The following is an 18,363-nucleotide window of genomic DNA, read 5'->3' as shown; positions in this document are numbered from 1 at the left end:
TCTGGGCTTGCTTCATCAATAGTTCTAAGAACTAAGGGAACAAATAAATTGGAGGACCTAGAAGCAAGGGACACTTAAATTAGACATCTCGAGGTCTGATAGAAGCCTTTTCTTGCAGCCTCACCCCCAGAGTTGACAACTAGACCCGAAAACACTTTAGACTCCTCATCTAAAGTCCTACTTTGAAGGGATCGCTAGCTTCAAGAAAATGGCTGCACCCAAGAGCTTGCGGACTAAACCTCTCACGTGACCTCGAGAGGCGCTCTCTCACCAACCCCGCGCGCGCGCAATCGAAGGAAGTCGGCTCCGGGCCTTGTCGGGGCAAGGGAGGAGCGCGCGCTTCGACCCCGCGGCAAGCGACTCCGCGCGTCTGGATAGGCTACGAACGCGGCTTCCCCGCCCACCTCGCCGCTCGGCGCGCTCCGATTGGCCGGTGTTGGCGCGAAGGTGCGCGAGTCGGCCCTCACTCAGGGGCAGCAGGAAACAATAGAGGCCGCGCGCGGAGCGAGCGCCCGCAGCCTCCCCGCCCCTCTCGCAAAGCTCAACCCGATCCCCTCGGCTTGCCTGCCCGCCATGGCTGACAAGGAAGGTGAGGGTCCCGGGGCGGCCACAGGAGAGCGGGGGTGCCGGGCTTGCGTAGCGGCCTCTACACGGCCTAACAGTGAGGACAGGCCGGACTCTGCTGAGTGCCGTACCCGCCATCGCAGGCGTGAGGAGAAATCGCCCCGCGGGGCGGGCTAACGGCGCGCCAGCTTCTCGGGAGCGGAGGCCCGGCGCAGCGGCGGGAGGGTGGCGGTGGGGGCCCCGGCGGGTGTTTGGTCCCTCCCCGCGCTCCCTGTCGGTCTGCCTGTCTCTCTCCGGGTCCTCTTTGCAGCGCTCGCTACCCGCAGGGGTCGGTGTTCGGCCCTCCTCGCGGGTTCTGTTCTCCTGCCGACGCTGTCGCCCGAACGGCTAACGGCGTCTGGCCGGGATGACCCCAGCAGTTAGGCCCCGTGAAGCTGGAGAGCGGTGTTGGTGCCTGCGCCTCGGGGAGATTGAGACAAACCTCCATTTCAGAATCGGGATTCTGGAGCCGTGCCGGTAGCTTTGAAAGTGTCTACTCGGTTTCCATTTGTGGTCGCTAACTTAAATTTGTTTTTAATGTTTTAGCAGCCTTTGATGACGCAGTAGAAGAACGTGTGATCAATGAAGAATACAAAATATGGAAAAAGAACACTCCTTTTCTTTACGATTTGGTGATGACCCATGCTCTGGAGTGGCCCAGCCTAACTGCACAGTGGCTTCCTGATGTAACCAGGTGATAGGAATCTTTTGAACGTTATTTTGTTGTGTTCTCGGTGTAGATTTCTTGCATTGATTTTCCCTGTTTTTCTTTTCTCCAGTCACCCGTAGCGGGCACGTGATCAGAACCTAGTGGTGACATTTTTTTTCCTAGGCCAAAAAAGGCAAAATGTAAAACAACTTTGCAGTTTACCTGATAAGAGAAAACATGTTGTCTTCTTTGTCTGATTCTGAATTGAATAGCTGTATTATAACTATCGTTGACCAAACAGTAATGTGAAATTTGTCAGCTTTCAAAAAGTATTATGAGTCCAGTTCTTTCAACAAAAGAAATTTGAATCTCACAGTCATTGGTAGTAGCTGGTTAATGCAAAGATGAATGTGACATGGTACCTGCCATTCAGAACAACATTTAGAAGTTCTATAAGTGTACTAAGTAAGTAAATTCCTTCAAAACTCAGGTCTTTAGAAGTCAAGATATTTGCGAATTGTGGTTATTTGGCTACGTTTCAGCTCAACAAGTTTTATATAAATGTTATTAATAACTTAAGAATGAGCCTGCTGCCTTCACATTGGCATTTTTTAAAAAAATGGCGACATCTGTCCTAAGTATGTTAATAAGTACTTAGAAATTTAGAGCTGGAAGCTGGTTTATCATGACCAGGAGTTCCCATAGTCAGCTGATCATCAGAATTACTTGAGTTCAGGATAAGTGGAGTCATTTCTGTCAGGAGTTCTCAGTTCAAACCGCTTAGGAACTTGCGCCAGGATACTTGAGAATAGTTGAATGGTGATTCCCGATTTACTGTAGACATGTGCTAAATGATATTGGACCAGAGGATCCCAAATATTGGCCACCCCATACCTATTAAGTCATTCTAGAAAAGCTTTCCACATAATGTGATTAGCTATGTTTGGAAAGCAGTGAATTAAGACTAAATAACCCAAGGCTGAAATCTGTGCTGTAGCCTTAGTAGCTTTCTACTTTATGAATCAAGGTAAATAAATCTTTCTGCAGTATTAGACATTGGTCCAAATATCCTTCCCCCTTTTTTTTTTCGTATTCTGCTCGAATAACAATGTCATTTACTTATTTATTTTTTTAGAATGAGGGGTCCTTTAAGCAACTATCTCTAATGTCTCCTGTTTACTGTGTGTGTGTGTTCTTTTTTATTCATATTTTGTTTCTAAACACAAAAACAAAAAACCATACAATCACAGTTTTGTAATATTCTTCTTCCCTCCCTCACTTGCTCTGAGTCTTTAACTTTCTAAATGCAGGTATCCCCAACTCTATGTTGACAGCCCTCTTATCTTTCCTCTGTTTTTTCCCATGTAAGATGTAGACACCTATTAACTCTGTGCAGAGGAATTTCTGTTGATTTATCTCCAGACCCAACTTCTGAGCGCTACCTGAATTTTCAGCTGTCTTATCTGGAGTATTTTATTGGCTTCCCCAACATGACATATTTCAAACTGAGTATATTTTTTCCATGGAGGTCCCAACCCAACTTTTTCTATTGTTCCCATTTCTCCTTTTCATAGTTGACTTTGGTTTGACATTTTTTAGGTTTTTCCCCCTTTATCCACTTGACAGTCCATTTATAAGCCCTGATCAATTCTTTTGTAGCATCTTTCCCATCTAGACCATGGGTTCTAGAACTTTAACAGGCATCATAATCAGCTGGAGGGATTGTAAAACAGATTTTTTTTTTTTTTTTCAATTGACCACGCCTTGCAGCTTGCGGGATCTTAGTTCCCTGACCAGGGATTGAACCTGGGCCATGGCAGTGAAAGCGCTGAGTCCTAACCACTGGACAACCAAGGAATTCCCTGCAGAACAGATTGTTGAGCACCACAAACCCTCCCCTCCAAGTTTCAGATTGAGTAGGTCTATAGTGGATATCAGAATTTGCATGCTGAAGTTCCCAGATGATGTTGATGCTATTCCTGATACCACGCTTGAAGAACCTCTGCTTTGCACTGTTAAATTAATCTTTCTGAGGTAACTCAGATGATGCTGTGTCCCTTATAAATTTTCCATGGTTCTTTGTTCCTTACAGTAAAGAGTCCAGAATGCCTTAAGCTGGCATTCAGTACCCTAGAGTCTGATTTTTATCTGCTTTCTAGCCTTCTCTCTCACTTTGTTTTCCCACATTCAAAGTCAGATTTGGACTTCAGTTCTAGTTCTGTTAGTTGGTAGTTGTGATCTTAGGCAAGTTGCTTAATTTTCCCAAACCATCTTTAAATTAGAATAGTACTTCAGAGTGTTGTTATGGTGTTTAAGTGATATGAGGTATGTGAAATGCTTAACGTGATGTCTGGCACTTTGTAATCTTCCATTTGCTTACTTGCCTTAGAATACTGTCTTCCAAAGCCCTTGTCCCCCTCTTCTAGATTATCTCTCATTTTGAGACCTGCTCAGGTAACACTTCTTCTAAGAACGTGTCCTTTATTCCAGAACTAATCTTTCGTATCTAAATTTCCATGTTCTTGGGTACTTTTCATGAATTACATGTTGACTTGTGTTTAAAATGTTTGTGTATATGACTGTTTAATTGTCCCTGGTTTTTTGAGGATATGAATCACATCTTAATCATCTTTGTGCTTCAGTAGTATTTGAAGTTAGTTTACCTGATGTTACTTCCTTTCCCTTTTAATGATGTTAACCTAATGAAGTAACCTAAAGTGGTAGTATACCCACCAATTGGTTTCTTTCCCTCCAACTCCTTGTAAAGGGTGAGTAGCTAATTCGTATTTTATTCCATCAGACTTTTTCCTCAAAGTAATTGTAAATATTTGGCTAAGTTAAGAAATAATTATGAAATTAAGTGTTCTGTGGTCCTTATACTCAGCTCTATGGAAGATATGTGAAAAGTAGGAACTATGGCTCTTAATGACTTCTTCCTCTGAAAACCTGGTTGTAATAGTGCCTTGTGCATACATGTATGTCACTGACTTTGTAGTCTCTCTTAGTGTACTGATTTGAATACTGACCATATATTCCTATTACAGACCAGAAGGGAAAGATTTCAGTATTCATCGACTTGTCCTGGGGACACACACGTCAGATGAACAAAACCACCTTGTGATAGCCAGTGTGCAGCTCCCTAACGATGATGCTCAGTTTGATGCTTCACACTACGACAGTGAAAAAGGAGGTAGGAATCTTAAAGGTGAAGGAAGGAATGGTGTATGGGTTATATTTTTCATATCTCTAAATTATCATAAAGAGTGTGTACAGTTTGATAAAGTAGTCTTTCAAGTTAGGAACAAGATAACTAAGCTTTGGAAAGCCTGATTTTGCAGTATAGATATTAGATGTCAGAAGACATATTTAACACATACTTGGTTCTGTACCTTTTCTGTAAACTTTCTTCAACTAAATTTGGTGGTGGGGAAATTTCTAGAATTGAAAGAAGCAAAAATCACCATATATTACTGCTACGCATGCTTGCATTCTCAACATGGGAGATACTGCCCCTGCGGGAGTGAAAATTGGTTCTCAGAGGGGTGTGTGTGTGAAAACAATCTTATTCTTTGAACTGTTTAAAGCACAGAAATACATAGCAGGCATAAACAAATACACAGGAATTTCATCAAGGTATCAGAAAAAATGTCCTACAAGGTTCCTTACAGGGGCAATAATGAAAAAAAAGGTTGAAAAACACTGGCTTAAATTACACTTTCTGGGTTTAAGTGGTATAAATGACTTAACCATGGCATTTGCTATATAGTACATAAAAATTGAGTGTTTAATTATATCCTATTTTTAGGAGATATCCTAAGGGCTTACCTGTTCATGAGATACTTTTTCCCTTTCAGAAGAGATACAAATGAGTGGGTTTCCTTTATTGTTGTCCTTGAACTCAAATTATTACTGGGAGGTAGAAGATAGGCTCTCAGTATTGAGATTTGTGCCAAAAATGAGTGTTTAATGTTTTTTATCTTAGATTTCTCCTGATTAGCAGAATCCATTCTTTATCTAAGATATTTTGGGTTCCAGTTACTTGCCAGGATTGTAATGTACAGTTACTCTTTTGATCATTCCATATTTAGCTTAGGGTAATATAGAATGCAAAATAAGTCTTTAGGATAAAGGTCAGCAAATGATTTTGTGTCGCTGACCCAAGTGTGTGAACTATAGGATATGGTTACTACAGAGTTATTCTCTAGGTGGGCGTCAGTGATTGAGGGGATAAAACACTGAACTTAAGAATCAAGACTGGGACTTCCCTGGCAATCCAGTGGTTAAGGCTTCGCCTTCCAATGCACGGGGTGCAAGTTTGATCCCTGGTCGGGGAGCTAAGATCCCACATGACTTGCGGCCAAAAAACCAAAACGTAAAACAGAAACAATATTGTAACAAATTCAATAAAGACTTTAAAAGTGGTCCACATCAAAAAAAAAAGAATCAGAAGATGGGCTTGAGACCCTGTTGAGCTGCTCACTAGCTGTGTGGTTTGAGGATAAATCATTTAGCCTCTCTGAGCCTGTTTCCTTTTTATTAAATAAATTGTCTTTAAATAGGACTTTTGGTTATTTAGACATAAAGCAAATATTCTGATTGGTAATATAATAAATCATCTTTAATAAAGCAGGGAATTCCCTGGTGGTCCAGTGGTTAGGACTCCATGCTCTCACTGTGGGGGCCCTGGTTGGATCCCTGGTCAGGGAACTAAGATTCGGCAAGCCTGTGCAGTGCAGCCAAAAAAAAAAAAAAAATTGAAGCAAATATAAAATACTGTGAACCCCCCTCCCCCTGTAAATCTATCCCTTATGGATTGCTGTTAAATTGATAGTTTTCTGAATGGTTTATCTATCCCATTTATTGGATCACTCATTCAACAAATATATTAAGTACTTACTGTATGCCAGGCAATTTTTCTTGGTACTGGGAATACAGCATAAAATATAGTTTCCTGGCCTGGTGTATCTTGGACATCTTTCTGTGTGAGCATATGGAGATGTGCCTCCTTTTTGATGGCTGTATACTATAATTAACCATCCCTCAATTAACATTTAAGTGGTTTCCAATCTTTTGGCTTCAAAAACAGTTCTTGTACATGTATCTTGCATAGTTTTGCTGTAGAATGATTAAGTGGAATGTTAATCAAGTAGTAAGAACATTTTCAATTATAATTGGTACTGCTAAGTTGCCCTCCAAAGAAAGATTCACAATTTCACCAATAGCAGATGTATTGATGTCTGTTTCTGCATGCCTTTGCCAACACTGAATGTAATACTACACTCTTTATTTTACTTTGCTTTTTTTTTTTTTTTTTTTTCCCCTTTAATGGCTGCACCACGCTGCTTGCAGGATCTTAGTTCCCTGACCAGGGATCAAACCCGTGCCCTCAGCAATGAAAGCACGGAGTCCTAACCACTGGACTGCCGGGGAATTCCCTACTTGGCTTTTTAAGTTATTCGTAATGTTGGACCTATTTTAAAATATTTGTCTGTCTGTCTCTCTTGAGCTGCCTATTTATGTTTTTTGCTCATTTTTTCTTTTGAGTTATCTCTCTATATAAGGTAAGTTATCCCTAACTAATAGGTTATAGGTAATTTTTTCCCTCTTTATTTTATAATTTTGAGTCCTATTTTGTTTAGAAGCTGTGAATTTTAAATTATCCAGCTTTCCTCTGGTGTCCTTCCGATTTTGTCATTCACTGAAGGGCCTTCATTCCAAGATTTTAAAATAGTTAGCTGTTGTTTTCTGGTACTTTTGTGTTTTGACTATTAAAACTTTAATCTTTCTTGTATTTGTTTTGGTTTTAGGGATGAAATAGGAATCTGAGCTTTTTTCTAAGTGGTTAGCAATTTTTTTTTAATGCCATTTGCTGACTAATCCATTTTCTTCACTGTTTTTGTTGTTTTAAGTAGAGTTGATTTACAGTATTGTGTTTCAGGTGTTCGGCATAGTGATTCATTAGCTCTGGGGGGTTTTTTTGGTTTTTTTTATATTCCGTTATAGGTTACTACAAGATATTGAGTATACAGTAAATCCTTGTTGCTTATCTATTTTATGTATAGTAGTTTGTATCTATTAATCCCATACTCCTAGTTTATCCCCCCAACCCCTCCCCTTTGGTAACCATCAGTTTGTTTTCTATGTCTGTGAGTCTGTTTCTGTTTTGTATATAGATTCATTTGTATTCTTTTTTAGATTCCTCATATAAGTCTTCCCTGGCTTTTGAAATGGCATCTTTTAACATACACTCCAGTCTTTCTGGTAATTGGCATCAAACCAATTTACTTTTATGTTCTGATGATACCTTTATCCCCCTTACTAATACTTAATAATAGAGGAACTATGAAAAATACCAGTAATATGTATGATACATTTGTATGACTGTATTTCACCCTATTTAATCCTCACAAGGAAACTGATACTTACAGTTGTTTTGTAACTTGCCCTAAGGTTACATAGCATATCAGCTCCCATTCCTTCCTTTTCTCTTACTTTTACCTCTCCTTCGTCCTTCAAATCACCCTCGGATGACTGAACAAGCTTGGTGCTTGAAGCGGGGCAGGTGCTCTCCGTGTGATCTCAACAGTGCTGGAAGTAGATATATACTAATGTCTCTTAAAGCTTCTTGGGTTGTTGTTATATAGATAGCTTCCTAGTCCCTCCTTGCTCTCAGATGAAATGTCCTGGACTCTCAGATTGAACTATTGTAATTGATTACCATCTACTTGACCCCATTTGGTTTGAGGTACTTGGTGGCAGACAGCTTCAAAAGATCATTAAACTTTCAAAGAGAAAGAACTAAAAACTGGCTTAGGCTTGTTTTGACATTAAAAAGAATGTGTGTGTTTATATTAGATTCAGCCAGGCTATGGTCACATTTTAAGCCTGAAAATAGATTTGGTTTAAAAGTTTACTTCAGACTCTTACCAGGATCTTCAAATATAAACAGATTTATTTTTAGCAACTTATTTGGGGAATGGGTTGGGGGGGGCGTTTGTTTTTGTTTTTAAGTAATCTTTAGTCTTTTGCCTCAATATATAATAAACTATTACTAAATCATGATGAAATAATGGAATATTTGACTCAAGATGTTACAACTTATTCTTCTTAGTTTCAAAATGTTTATGGACTCAAAAAAACGGTACAGTGGTAGAAATTAGAATGCCGGTTATCTAGTTTGTCAGGCAGCATTGGTTAGGAGGGACACAGTGGTACCTTGTGGGAGGATGAGAGAGGGCTGGAGATGTTCCGTATTTTTATCTGTGTGGTAGTTCCCTGGATATGCATATGTAAAAATTCATCAGGCTAGACACTTTTACTATATTGTTATGTCTCAGTCTTTTTTTTTTTTTCAAAAGCATTGACTAATTTAATCCTCACATCCACGGTGACATTGGTACTTTTCTTTTTAATTAATTAATTTATTTTTGCTGTGTTTGGTCTTCGTTTCTGTGCCAGGGCTTTCTATAGTTGTGGCAAGCGGGGGCCACTCTTCATCGCGGTGCACGGGCCTCTCACTATCGTGGCCTCTCTTGTTGCGGAGCACAGGCTCTAGACGCACAGGCTCAGTAGTTGTGGCTCATGGGCCTAGTTGTCCCGCGGCATGTGGGATCCTCCCAGACCAGGGCTTGAACCTGTGTCCCCTGCATTAGCAGGCAGATTCTCAACCACTGCGCCACCAGGGAAGCCCCAGTCTCAGTCTTTTTAAATGGTATTTTATATGGAGAGAAGCAAACAAAATAGCAACATAGTTAGACCTTGATAGTCATTCAATTTATTGTACATTGCTACCTCAGTCTTTCTTTCCTACATCAGATTTGGCCTTTTGCGTATCACCTTCAACTTGGGGAATCTATTTGTTAAATAGATAAATCCTCATCTTCATAAATCTCAATTGTGAATCCTCTAAGCTGATTTCTTATTACTGTACTTCAACTACAGTTGGGGGGGGGTGGCTCTGATTAGTAGTATATAGCTGATACTGAAATAACCCACATTATATAACAATTACCCCCTTGCTCTGTGGGCTCCATGCCAGCTATTGCTCTTTCCTTGTTGGTATCTCTTTTCTGGCAATTATTCTTTTCTGTCATAGTCATCTATAATTGTGTGCTTATCTTATCTCCCTGTGTTTGGACTAAAAGTTCTTTGAGATCACATATTCTAATCATGCCTTCTTTTTTTACAATGTAGATGCTTGTGGTCTAGAATTCTGGGGGGGAAATTGTTTAATGTGTTTGGGGTTTTTTCTCTTTTAGAGTCTATTTTGAACTGTTTCTAGGTTTTTAGCTTGTTTAAACCACTGCTTTTCAACTTATAAAGTTATTTTGAGGTTGAAAGTTATCTGCTAATTATATTACCCAACTATGTCTCTGCTTTTTGAAAAGATTTTTGTCCTTCAGAGTGTCATTTTCATCTACAAGTTACTCTCATAACTTTGTTTTATGGGTAAGGTGTTTGAGGTTCACAGAAATTGAAGGCCTTCACCAAAACCACCAAGATAGTAAGTGGCAGAGTCAGTTATGCCATGGCCTCACTCTTACTCAGGTACCTTATCATGCTGCCTTCTGTAATTCTTTGGCTACTTATTAACTACCTTTGTTTAAATATTGCTTTGCCAAGATTTAAATAGTCACAAATTATATTGTTATACATTTTATAATGGTACTTGGGAGAATTCTGTAAGTGCATACAGTAGTCAAATATGAATAAAAAATGGTTTTGTCTAGTCCTTGCCTACCTGGTTTATTTCAACCAAGGACTCTGGTTGGCAAGTGTAAGTGGGAGGTCAGGAAAGTGGAACCAGCTGTTGTGGCTCTGTTTTTCTTCACTGGTGTGAGGAAAGATGTGATGGTATTTCAGAAAGGTCATCCCAGACTAGAGTTTCAAATAAATAGTAAAAGGGACTCTTTAGTCCCTAGCACACTGTGTACTTAATATTCATTAAAACAGTAACTTCGATTTTATTTATTGAGCACGTTTTTTTTTTGATAGTTTAAGTGAGGCTTGAAAGCCACTTAGTGAGAATTTTTGAAGTGGAGTCAATAGTGTTCCTTACTTTTAGATAGTAATGTAATACTTATTAGGTATATTATTACCTAAATCATTGTAGGTATAGCTGAAGGAGTACCAGGCTAGGGATCAGAAAAATAGGGATTCAATTTAGGTTCTGCCATAGTCAAGTCACCATAAACAAATTAATGTAGGTCCTCTGAGCTTCTCTTTTCTTGTGTAAAATTTTTATTTACTTATTTTTTATTTTTGGCTGTGCTGGGTCTTTGTTGCTGCGCGCGGGCTTTCTCTAGTTGTGGCGAGCGGGGACTACTCTTCGTTGCAGTGCGCAGGCTTTTCACTGCTGTGGCTTCTCTTGTTGCGGAGCACGGGCTCTAGGCTCGCGGGCTCTAGAGCGCAGGCTCAGTAGTTGTGGCGCACAGGCTTAGTTGCTCCGCGGCATGTGGGATCTTCCTGGCCCAGGGCTCGAACCCGTGTCCCCTGCATTGGCAGGCGGATTCTTAACCACTGCGCCACCAGGGAAGCCCTCGTGTAAAATTTTTGGAGATAATAACTCTTCCCTACGCTGTAGGGTTATGCTAAGAATCAAATGAAATAAGTAATGTGAACACACTTTATACTGCTAACAAATTTTTAGATCGCTTCTAGTATTACACCAGTTCGTTGATTAAAAGCCTTGCCTGTGTCATACTTTGAATGACATAGAGTAGCTCTTGCTTTGTCCTCATTTGCAATTAATTTATTGTATTTACAGAATTTGGAGGTTTTGGCTCGGTTAGTGGAAAAATTGAAATAGAAATCAAGATCAACCATGAAGGAGAAGTAAACAGGGCACGCTATATGCCCCAGAACCCTTGCATCATTGCCACAAAGACTCCATCCAGTGATGTTCTTGTTTTTGACTATACGAAACATCCTTCTAAACCAGGTACTTGCCCTCTTCGATTCAAATACAAATGATGAGTCACTGTGGGGATACATTGCTTCTCTCAATTTTAATTGCTTGTTATTCTTTGTATAACTTAATATCTTATATTTATATTGATATGTGTGGGTACTCTTCCTTCATCCTTCTTCCCTACGCGGGGGAAAAAATGCTTTTTTACATAGGATAGAATGTGCAGCTCTTAAGCATTATCTGTTTGGTCATAATGGGTCTATATGTCTCATAAAAAGTAAGAGCTTTAGACCTCTTGATAAAAATTCCATTATGCTTAGTAGATCCAAAGAGGAAGTGGACTGGATAGTCTTGATGTGTCTGTTACTTTGTAGACCCTTCTGGAGAGTGCAACCCAGACTTGCGTCTCCGTGGACACCAGAAGGAAGGCTATGGGCTTTCTTGGAACCCAAATCTCAGTGGGCACTTACTTAGTGCTTCAGATGACCATGTGCGTATCCTTTACATTTTGAAGCAAATCTGGGCTAGTTATATCAGTTTTTTTCCTCTGGGGTGTGTCAGGAAGTGAGACCCTTTTGTGTAATAGTTAATTTTTCATTTAAGACTATCTGCCTATGGGACATCAGTGCTGTTCCAAAGGAAGGAAAAGTTGTGGATGCGAAGACCATCTTTACAGGGCATACAGCAGTAGTAGAAGACGTCTCCTGGCATCTGCTCCATGAGTCTCTGTTTGGGTCAGTTGCTGATGATCAGAAACTTATGATGTGAGTAGAATCCATTTTTTTCTCAATATATTATCTAAGTTTTATATTTAGTTACCCATTTCAAGCTTTTTTCCTGTTTTTTTCTCTTTTACTAAAGCTGGGATACTCGTTCAAACAATACTTCCAAACCGAGCCACTCAGTTGATGCTCACACTGCTGAAGTGAACTGCCTTTCTTTCAATCCTTATAGTGAGTTCATTCTTGCCACAGGATCAGCTGACAAGGTCAGTGTGATTTATTCTACAAGAAAACAGGGTGGATTTCTTAACAACAAAAGGCTGGATTTCTTAACAACAAAAGGTGGATTTCTTAACAACAAAAGCCTTAACAACAAAAGGCTTCTTTTGTTGTTAATATTTATTTATTTGGCTGTGTCGGGTCTTAGTTGTGGCATGCAGAATCTTTCGTTGTGGCGCGTGGGTTTTCTCTTCTCTAGTTGTGGTGCATGGCTCTCTAGTTGAGGTGTATGAGCTCAGTAGTTGTGCTGCGCGGGCCTACTTGCCCTGCGGCGTGTGGGATCTTAGTTCCCCGACCGGGGAATTGAACCCGTGTCCCCTGCATTGGAAGGTGGATTCTTTACCACTGGACCACCAGGGAAGTCCCTCTCTGGCTTCTTTTGAATGCACAGAGATCTTTTAGTTATGGATTTTCTTTTTCTCGATAAAAAAATTTTATTGATTGTACTGGCTTTCATTTTTGTATGTAGACTGTTGCCTTGTGGGATCTGAGAAATCTGAAACTTAAGTTGCATTCCTTTGAATCACATAAGGATGAAATATTCCAGGTGAGAGAAACTAATGCTCCTCCCCCCGTGCCAAGGGAAACCTGAATGTGGGAGTGGGCACACTTGTGCCTTATCCCATTGCTATAAGTAATAAAAATCATCTTTATGCCTATGCTGATCTCTATATGAATTGGGATTGTTTTCCCTCCATTGTTTCTATATTAAACTTAGTGCCTGATTATTTTATCTGCCTTGTTCCTGACGCTTGTCTCTTCCCTTATTTCCACTCCTTTATCCTTTATAACTTGCTGTATCTGTTAATTTCACAGTTCATTCATAAAGTACTGACTCCGTGTTTTCTGCCACATCCATTTAATTCAGCTCCATATGCAAAGCCCTCTGACTCAGTTCAAGAAATAATTGTTAACATTATGTTGGAAGCTTAATGCAAGGGCACTGTGAGGAGTACATTATAGTCTTTGCAGTCCTATGTGTAATACTGAATTCATTATAAGTACTTGGGTAAATAATTACTTTGTGTGTGATCTGTACTTTAGTTCTTAGGTCAGCACTGGATGACATTTGGCTAGAAGCTGGAATTAGACAATAAGAATAAATGAGATCTTCAAAAATATGAAATAGAACAAGAGCTGATATTCTGGGTCTAGTAATGGGTTAAATTGTTAAATATAATGTTAGATTTTTTCCCCTCAATTTTCTAATTGATGGCTTTTTTCTTATGTATAGGTTCAGTGGTCGCCTCACAATGAGACTATTTTGGCTTCCAGTGGTACTGATCGCAGACTGAATGTCTGGGATTTAAGGTAAGTCTTGTTAATTATTACTCTTTGTGGAGTTATTTTCTTACACTTTCCAGAATTACTCAAGGTAAATCTGTTTTAACTTTTTTAAAAATTTATTTATTTTTGGCTGCGTTGGGTCTTCGTTGCTGCGCACGGGCTTTCTTTAGTTGCGGCGAGTGAGGGCTACCCTTCGTTGTGGTGCGCGGGCTTCTCATTGTTGTGGAACACGGGCTCCAGGCGTGAGGGCTTCAGTAGTTGCAGCACGTGGGCTCAGTAGTTGTGGCTCGTGGGCTTAGTTGCTCCGCGGCATGTGGGATCTTCATGGACCAGGGATTGAACCTGTGTCCCCTGCATTGGCAGGCGGATTCTTAACCACTGCGCCACCAGGGAAGTCCCTGTTTTAACTTCTAAAAATCTTTTTGTGCTAGTAAAATTGGAGAGGAACAATCCCCAGAAGATGCAGAAGATGGGCCACCAGAATTGTTGGTATGTTACAGATGTTGAGCAGAACTGAAATAGTTTGTGGTTTATTGTCCTCTGTCTGCTTTTCATCTGTTTTCCTTCCTCTTTCAGTTTATTCATGGTGGTCACACTGCCAAGATATCTGATTTCTCCTGGAATCCCAATGAACCTTGGGTGATTTGTTCTGTATCAGAAGACAATATCATGCAAGTTTGGCAAATGGTAAGTGTTTCTTTATTTGGGCGAGTTTAGATAAATGAGACCTAGTATCACTTGATATTTATATACTCCATCAGTACAACTGGCAGCTCAGTTCAGTTTACTCCCGAGTGTGACTTGCCTGCACATTATCATTTTCAGCTGCCTACCCTTTAACTTTATCAAGTTGTCTCACTGGTATCTCGAACTCAACTAAACAAAACTAATCTTTTCTTTTCCCCTTCCTTTCCTTACTCCCCTTACCTCCTGACTTTTTGTTTTCTATATGGCTTCAATGTCTCCCCAGCTCACTAGATTTGAAAACTCAGGTCTTCCTCTATTGTCTGTTCACCTCTAGGTGCGGTTCACTTATCAGATTTTATATTGTTGATCTCTGCAATGCTTCTCCTGTCTTTACTCATCTTACAAACAGATATAACCAACTTTCCTGTTTGTATTCCACACCTAGTTTTTTGGTCAGGTTCTCATTACTACTTGCTGGGCTGTTGCAGTAACCTCCTAATTGTTGGCTTGCCTCCTGTTTTTCCCTCTTTGCTAGCAGTCGAATCTTTAGGAATGATCATTCCCTTGAAATTACTTACGAACATACCTAGCACAGTTCCTACTGCAATGTCACAGCATCAGAGAGTACCATTTCTTCATGAAACTTACCTAGATGTCAAAAACATTCCCTGCCTTTATACCCCAATTGAAGGTGATCACCCTTTGAATTTTCAGAGCACTTGAAATTTAATAAAAGCAGCTGTAATGTCTGATATATAGCAATACAAGAAACAGTTGCCTTCTGGAGATGGATGGTGGTGATAGCTGCACACAGTGTGAATGGACTTAATGCCACTGAACTGTACAGTTAAAAATGGTTATGATGGTCAATTTTGTTATGTGTCTTTTACCACAATTTACAAAACAACTGCATGACTTTTAAGTGACAGTAGCCTAATAAATGAAAATAATTCAAAAGAAACTTTTGGTGTCTCAGAGTAGATCTAGAGCCAGGAAGAAGCTCCAGAGGTGAGTTTTTGGCTCAACATGAGGAAAAAAGTTTTTGATATTCAGAACTTTCTTACGGAATAACCCTATTAATCAAAAATAAAGAAATAAAATGGGAGTATTTGTGGCCTATGAGATTAACACATTATATACTGCATCAGTACTTTGGAATATTATGTATCAGAATGAAGTATACTTAGTTTTATAAGCTATTCATGATATGCTAATAAGTAGGAAAAAAGCAAATTATAGAACAGCATGATAGAATCCCTCTTATTAAAATTTGGGTATCTAGTCTTATGTTTAATTATATGTAACTATTTAATAGAAGGCTATTTGCCAAAATGTGGTTGGTATGTTTAGAGAATTCTTGTTTCCTTCTTTATACCTTTCTGTATTATAATTTTTTTATAATAAGGATTTGTTTCATGTATTAACAGAAAATCCACTTTATCCTTTTCCTTGTAACACACCCACACAAAATTAATATAAAAAATTAGAGTTCTAACAAGAAAGTGAAATGGGCTGCCTTAGATAGCCTGTCAATGAAAGGTATTTTAGTGGTTTAAAACATGTTTTTGTTTGTATTTTGGGGTGTTTGTTTTGTTTTGTTTTTAAGAATTATTGTGATATAATAAGTAGTAAGCATTTGGTCTTTGTCCAGGTTCCTGGCACAGAGTTCCCAAAACCCTTGGGATTTCCTGAGTGGTAGGAGTCTCTATTGCTATTTATAAGTAGCTGCTTTTGGCCTCACCTGAGTTTAGGCTAAGGAGGTGACTTAAGGGGGCCCCTATAAAAACTCTTGGGAAAGCTCCATAAAAAGCTTTTGATTTCATGAGCTTCTGGGTTGGTGAATATATCAATGCCACCAGAAAGGGTGTGGAAGCTCTGTGCTCCATCCCCACCTTGCCCTGTGCATCTCTTCCATTTGGCCGTTCCTGAGTTATACTCTTTATAATAAACCAGTAGAGCGCTTTCCTGAGTTCTGTGAATCATTCCAGCAAATCATCAAACCTGGGGGGCGGGGGTGGCTGTGAGAAAATTTATAGCCAAGTTGGGCAGGAGTACTTGTGTAGCCCGGGCACTCAGGGCTTGACACTGGCCTCTGCTGAAGTGAGGGTAGTCTTGTGGGGTTGAGCCCTTGGTCACAGTGCTACCTCCAGGTGGTCAACATCAGGATTGAACTGAGTTGTTGGACACCCCATTGGTGTCAGGGGAGAAGATACCACACTTTTGTTGTCAGACTACTCACATAATTGTATACATTGTTTGTCCCTGTAGTCGGATTGAAAGCTAAGACTATCCCATCCTCTGTACCTACCCTAGTGATACTAAGTGCATAGTAGATACTAAGAACAGTAAGTTTTGCCCAAGTGAAAGTGGTATATGTGTTTAAGATGCTCTTGGATATGGGTGTTTCATCAAGTCGTACAAGTAGAGTTTATTTTATGCGAGAACAGTTTCTCTTTTTAAAATATTTATAAATTGAGATTTAGAACATGGGTTTTGCAGTACAGTCACAGAATTGTGCAACCATCACTACAGTCAGTTACCCCAGAAAGAAACCCCACACCCAGTAGCCATCCCTCACATTTGCCTCCAGTCCACCCAGTACTAGGCGACCATTAATCTACTTTCTCTATGGATTTGCCTATTCTGCACATTTAATATAAATGAAATCATACAATATGTGACTGACTTTTTTTATTGCCAAATAATACTCCATTGTATGGATATATCATTTTATTTGTCCATTTATCAGTTGATGGACATTTGTGTTGTTTTTACTTTTTGACTGTTACGAATAATTGTCTGATTAAAAGACTCAAGGTTGATTATCAAGACAAATGGTAACCTTCAGTTTTTAGGGACTGTCCTAATCCGGGGGGTTGGCCTGTGGCCAGCTGCCTGTTTTATTTGGCATGCAACTATACTTACCCATTTGCAGGTTGTCTGTGGCTACTTTCATCCAACAACTGCAGAGTTGAATAGTTAAAACAGACTATATGCCCCACAGTCTGTCTCCCTGGCCTCGTCTGTTTGAAACTTTAACTTCAAGAAGTAACTTTCATGTTTACTCAATATCCTTTTCTCTTTTTCTTGTTTTTGGCAGGCAGAGAACATTTATAATGACGAAGACCCTGAAGGAAGCGTGGATCCAGAAGGACAAGGATCCTAGAGAATGTCTGCACTTCTTGTGATTTTAGACTCCCCTTTTCTTCCTCTCAACCCTGAGATTGATTTAACACTGGTTTTGAGACACAGACTTTGGTTATCCCTCTATAATAAGTTCTATCAACAATGTTATTAGTCCAAACAGAAGGTGTTTTCTAAATATTAACTGGGGGCTTCTTGATTCAGGAAAGCCACAGACTTATATTTAAATTTTCTTCAGGAATTTTCTAGTAACAGAGGTCTAAAGTAGCCACAAAAAGGGGAATATTGTGAGTGGTTATTTTTCTTCTTATGCTGTATCCCCAAGTTTTTCTGACTCATTTAAGTAAATGCTAGAGTGAGTAAGAAATAGAGCCAAGTGAGGTAGGTGTCTGAGCCATGAAGTATAAATACTACAAGATGTCATTTTTATTCAGGAAATAGGGGAGATTCAAGTCATACAAATTCCTGCTCTAAAATCTTCACACCGAACTTGCCAGGATACACATTTTCTTACATAGACCAGTCTCCTCTCAGTTTCTTCAGTTAAGTCAAAACAATGTGTTCCTCTTTCCCCATATATTTTTGCTTGTTAGTGTATTTCTTGAGCTGTTTTCATATTATTTCTTTCCTTTCTGTGAAATGGTTTAAAAAAAAAAACAAAAAAAAAAACTTGGGACCACCAAGTTGTAAAGATGTATGTTTTTACCTGACAGTTATACCACAGGTAGACTGTTCAGTTAAATTGAGAAGAGCAAATCAATAGCTTGTATTTGTTTTTAAAATTAAATTAATCCTGGATAAGAGTTGCTTTTTTTTTTTTTTTTTAAGGAGTTAGTCCTTGACCACTAGTTTGATACCATCTCTATTTTGGGTGACCTGTTTCACCAGCAGGCCTGTTACTCTCCATGACTAACTGTGTAAGTGCTTATAATGGAATAAATTGCTTTTCTACATAATCCCACGCTGATGGGTTTTATTTAATATATAATATCCATCAAACACCAGTCTCTGGCATCTAGAAGAGTTGTTCAGGTGACAGTTATTTTCTATGGTCTTTGACTACCAAGAGCAGAATTAAATAT

General features: G+C 39.5%; 1 protein-coding gene and 1 non-coding gene across 2 annotated transcripts; both read left to right on the top strand.

The window, feature by feature from the left end:
- Positions 1 to 456: 456 nt before the first annotated feature.
- On the top strand, positions 457 to 18,237 carry RBBP4 (RB binding protein 4, chromatin remodeling factor). Its single transcript, XM_024765300.1, has 12 exons — positions 457 to 589; positions 1,150 to 1,297; positions 4,297 to 4,442; positions 11,019 to 11,192; positions 11,537 to 11,652; positions 11,766 to 11,926; positions 12,024 to 12,150; positions 12,633 to 12,710; positions 13,398 to 13,474; positions 13,882 to 13,939; positions 14,027 to 14,137; positions 17,238 to 18,237. Exons 1-12 carry the CDS (start codon positions 574 to 576, stop codon positions 17,301 to 17,303), a joined length of 1,278 nt encoding a protein of 425 aa, XP_024621068.1. The 5' UTR covers positions 457 to 573; the 3' UTR covers positions 17,304 to 18,237.
- Positions 5,888 to 5,959, top strand: TRNAE-CUC (transfer RNA glutamic acid (anticodon CUC)). Its single transcript has one exon. It is a non-coding gene; the product is annotated as a tRNA-Glu (tRNA).
- Positions 18,238 to 18,363: the final 126 nt, after the last annotated feature.

The sequence above is a fragment of the Neophocaena asiaeorientalis genome, unplaced genomic scaffold, assembly GCF_003031525.2.
Source record: "Neophocaena asiaeorientalis asiaeorientalis breed wild unplaced genomic scaffold, Neophocaena_asiaeorientalis_V1.1 scaffold409, whole genome shotgun sequence".
Classification (NCBI taxonomy): Eukaryota; Metazoa; Chordata; class Mammalia; order Artiodactyla; family Phocoenidae; genus Neophocaena; species Neophocaena asiaeorientalis.
The sequence above is the reverse complement of the archived record's forward strand: the minus strand, read 5'-3'. Positions and strand labels throughout refer to the sequence as shown.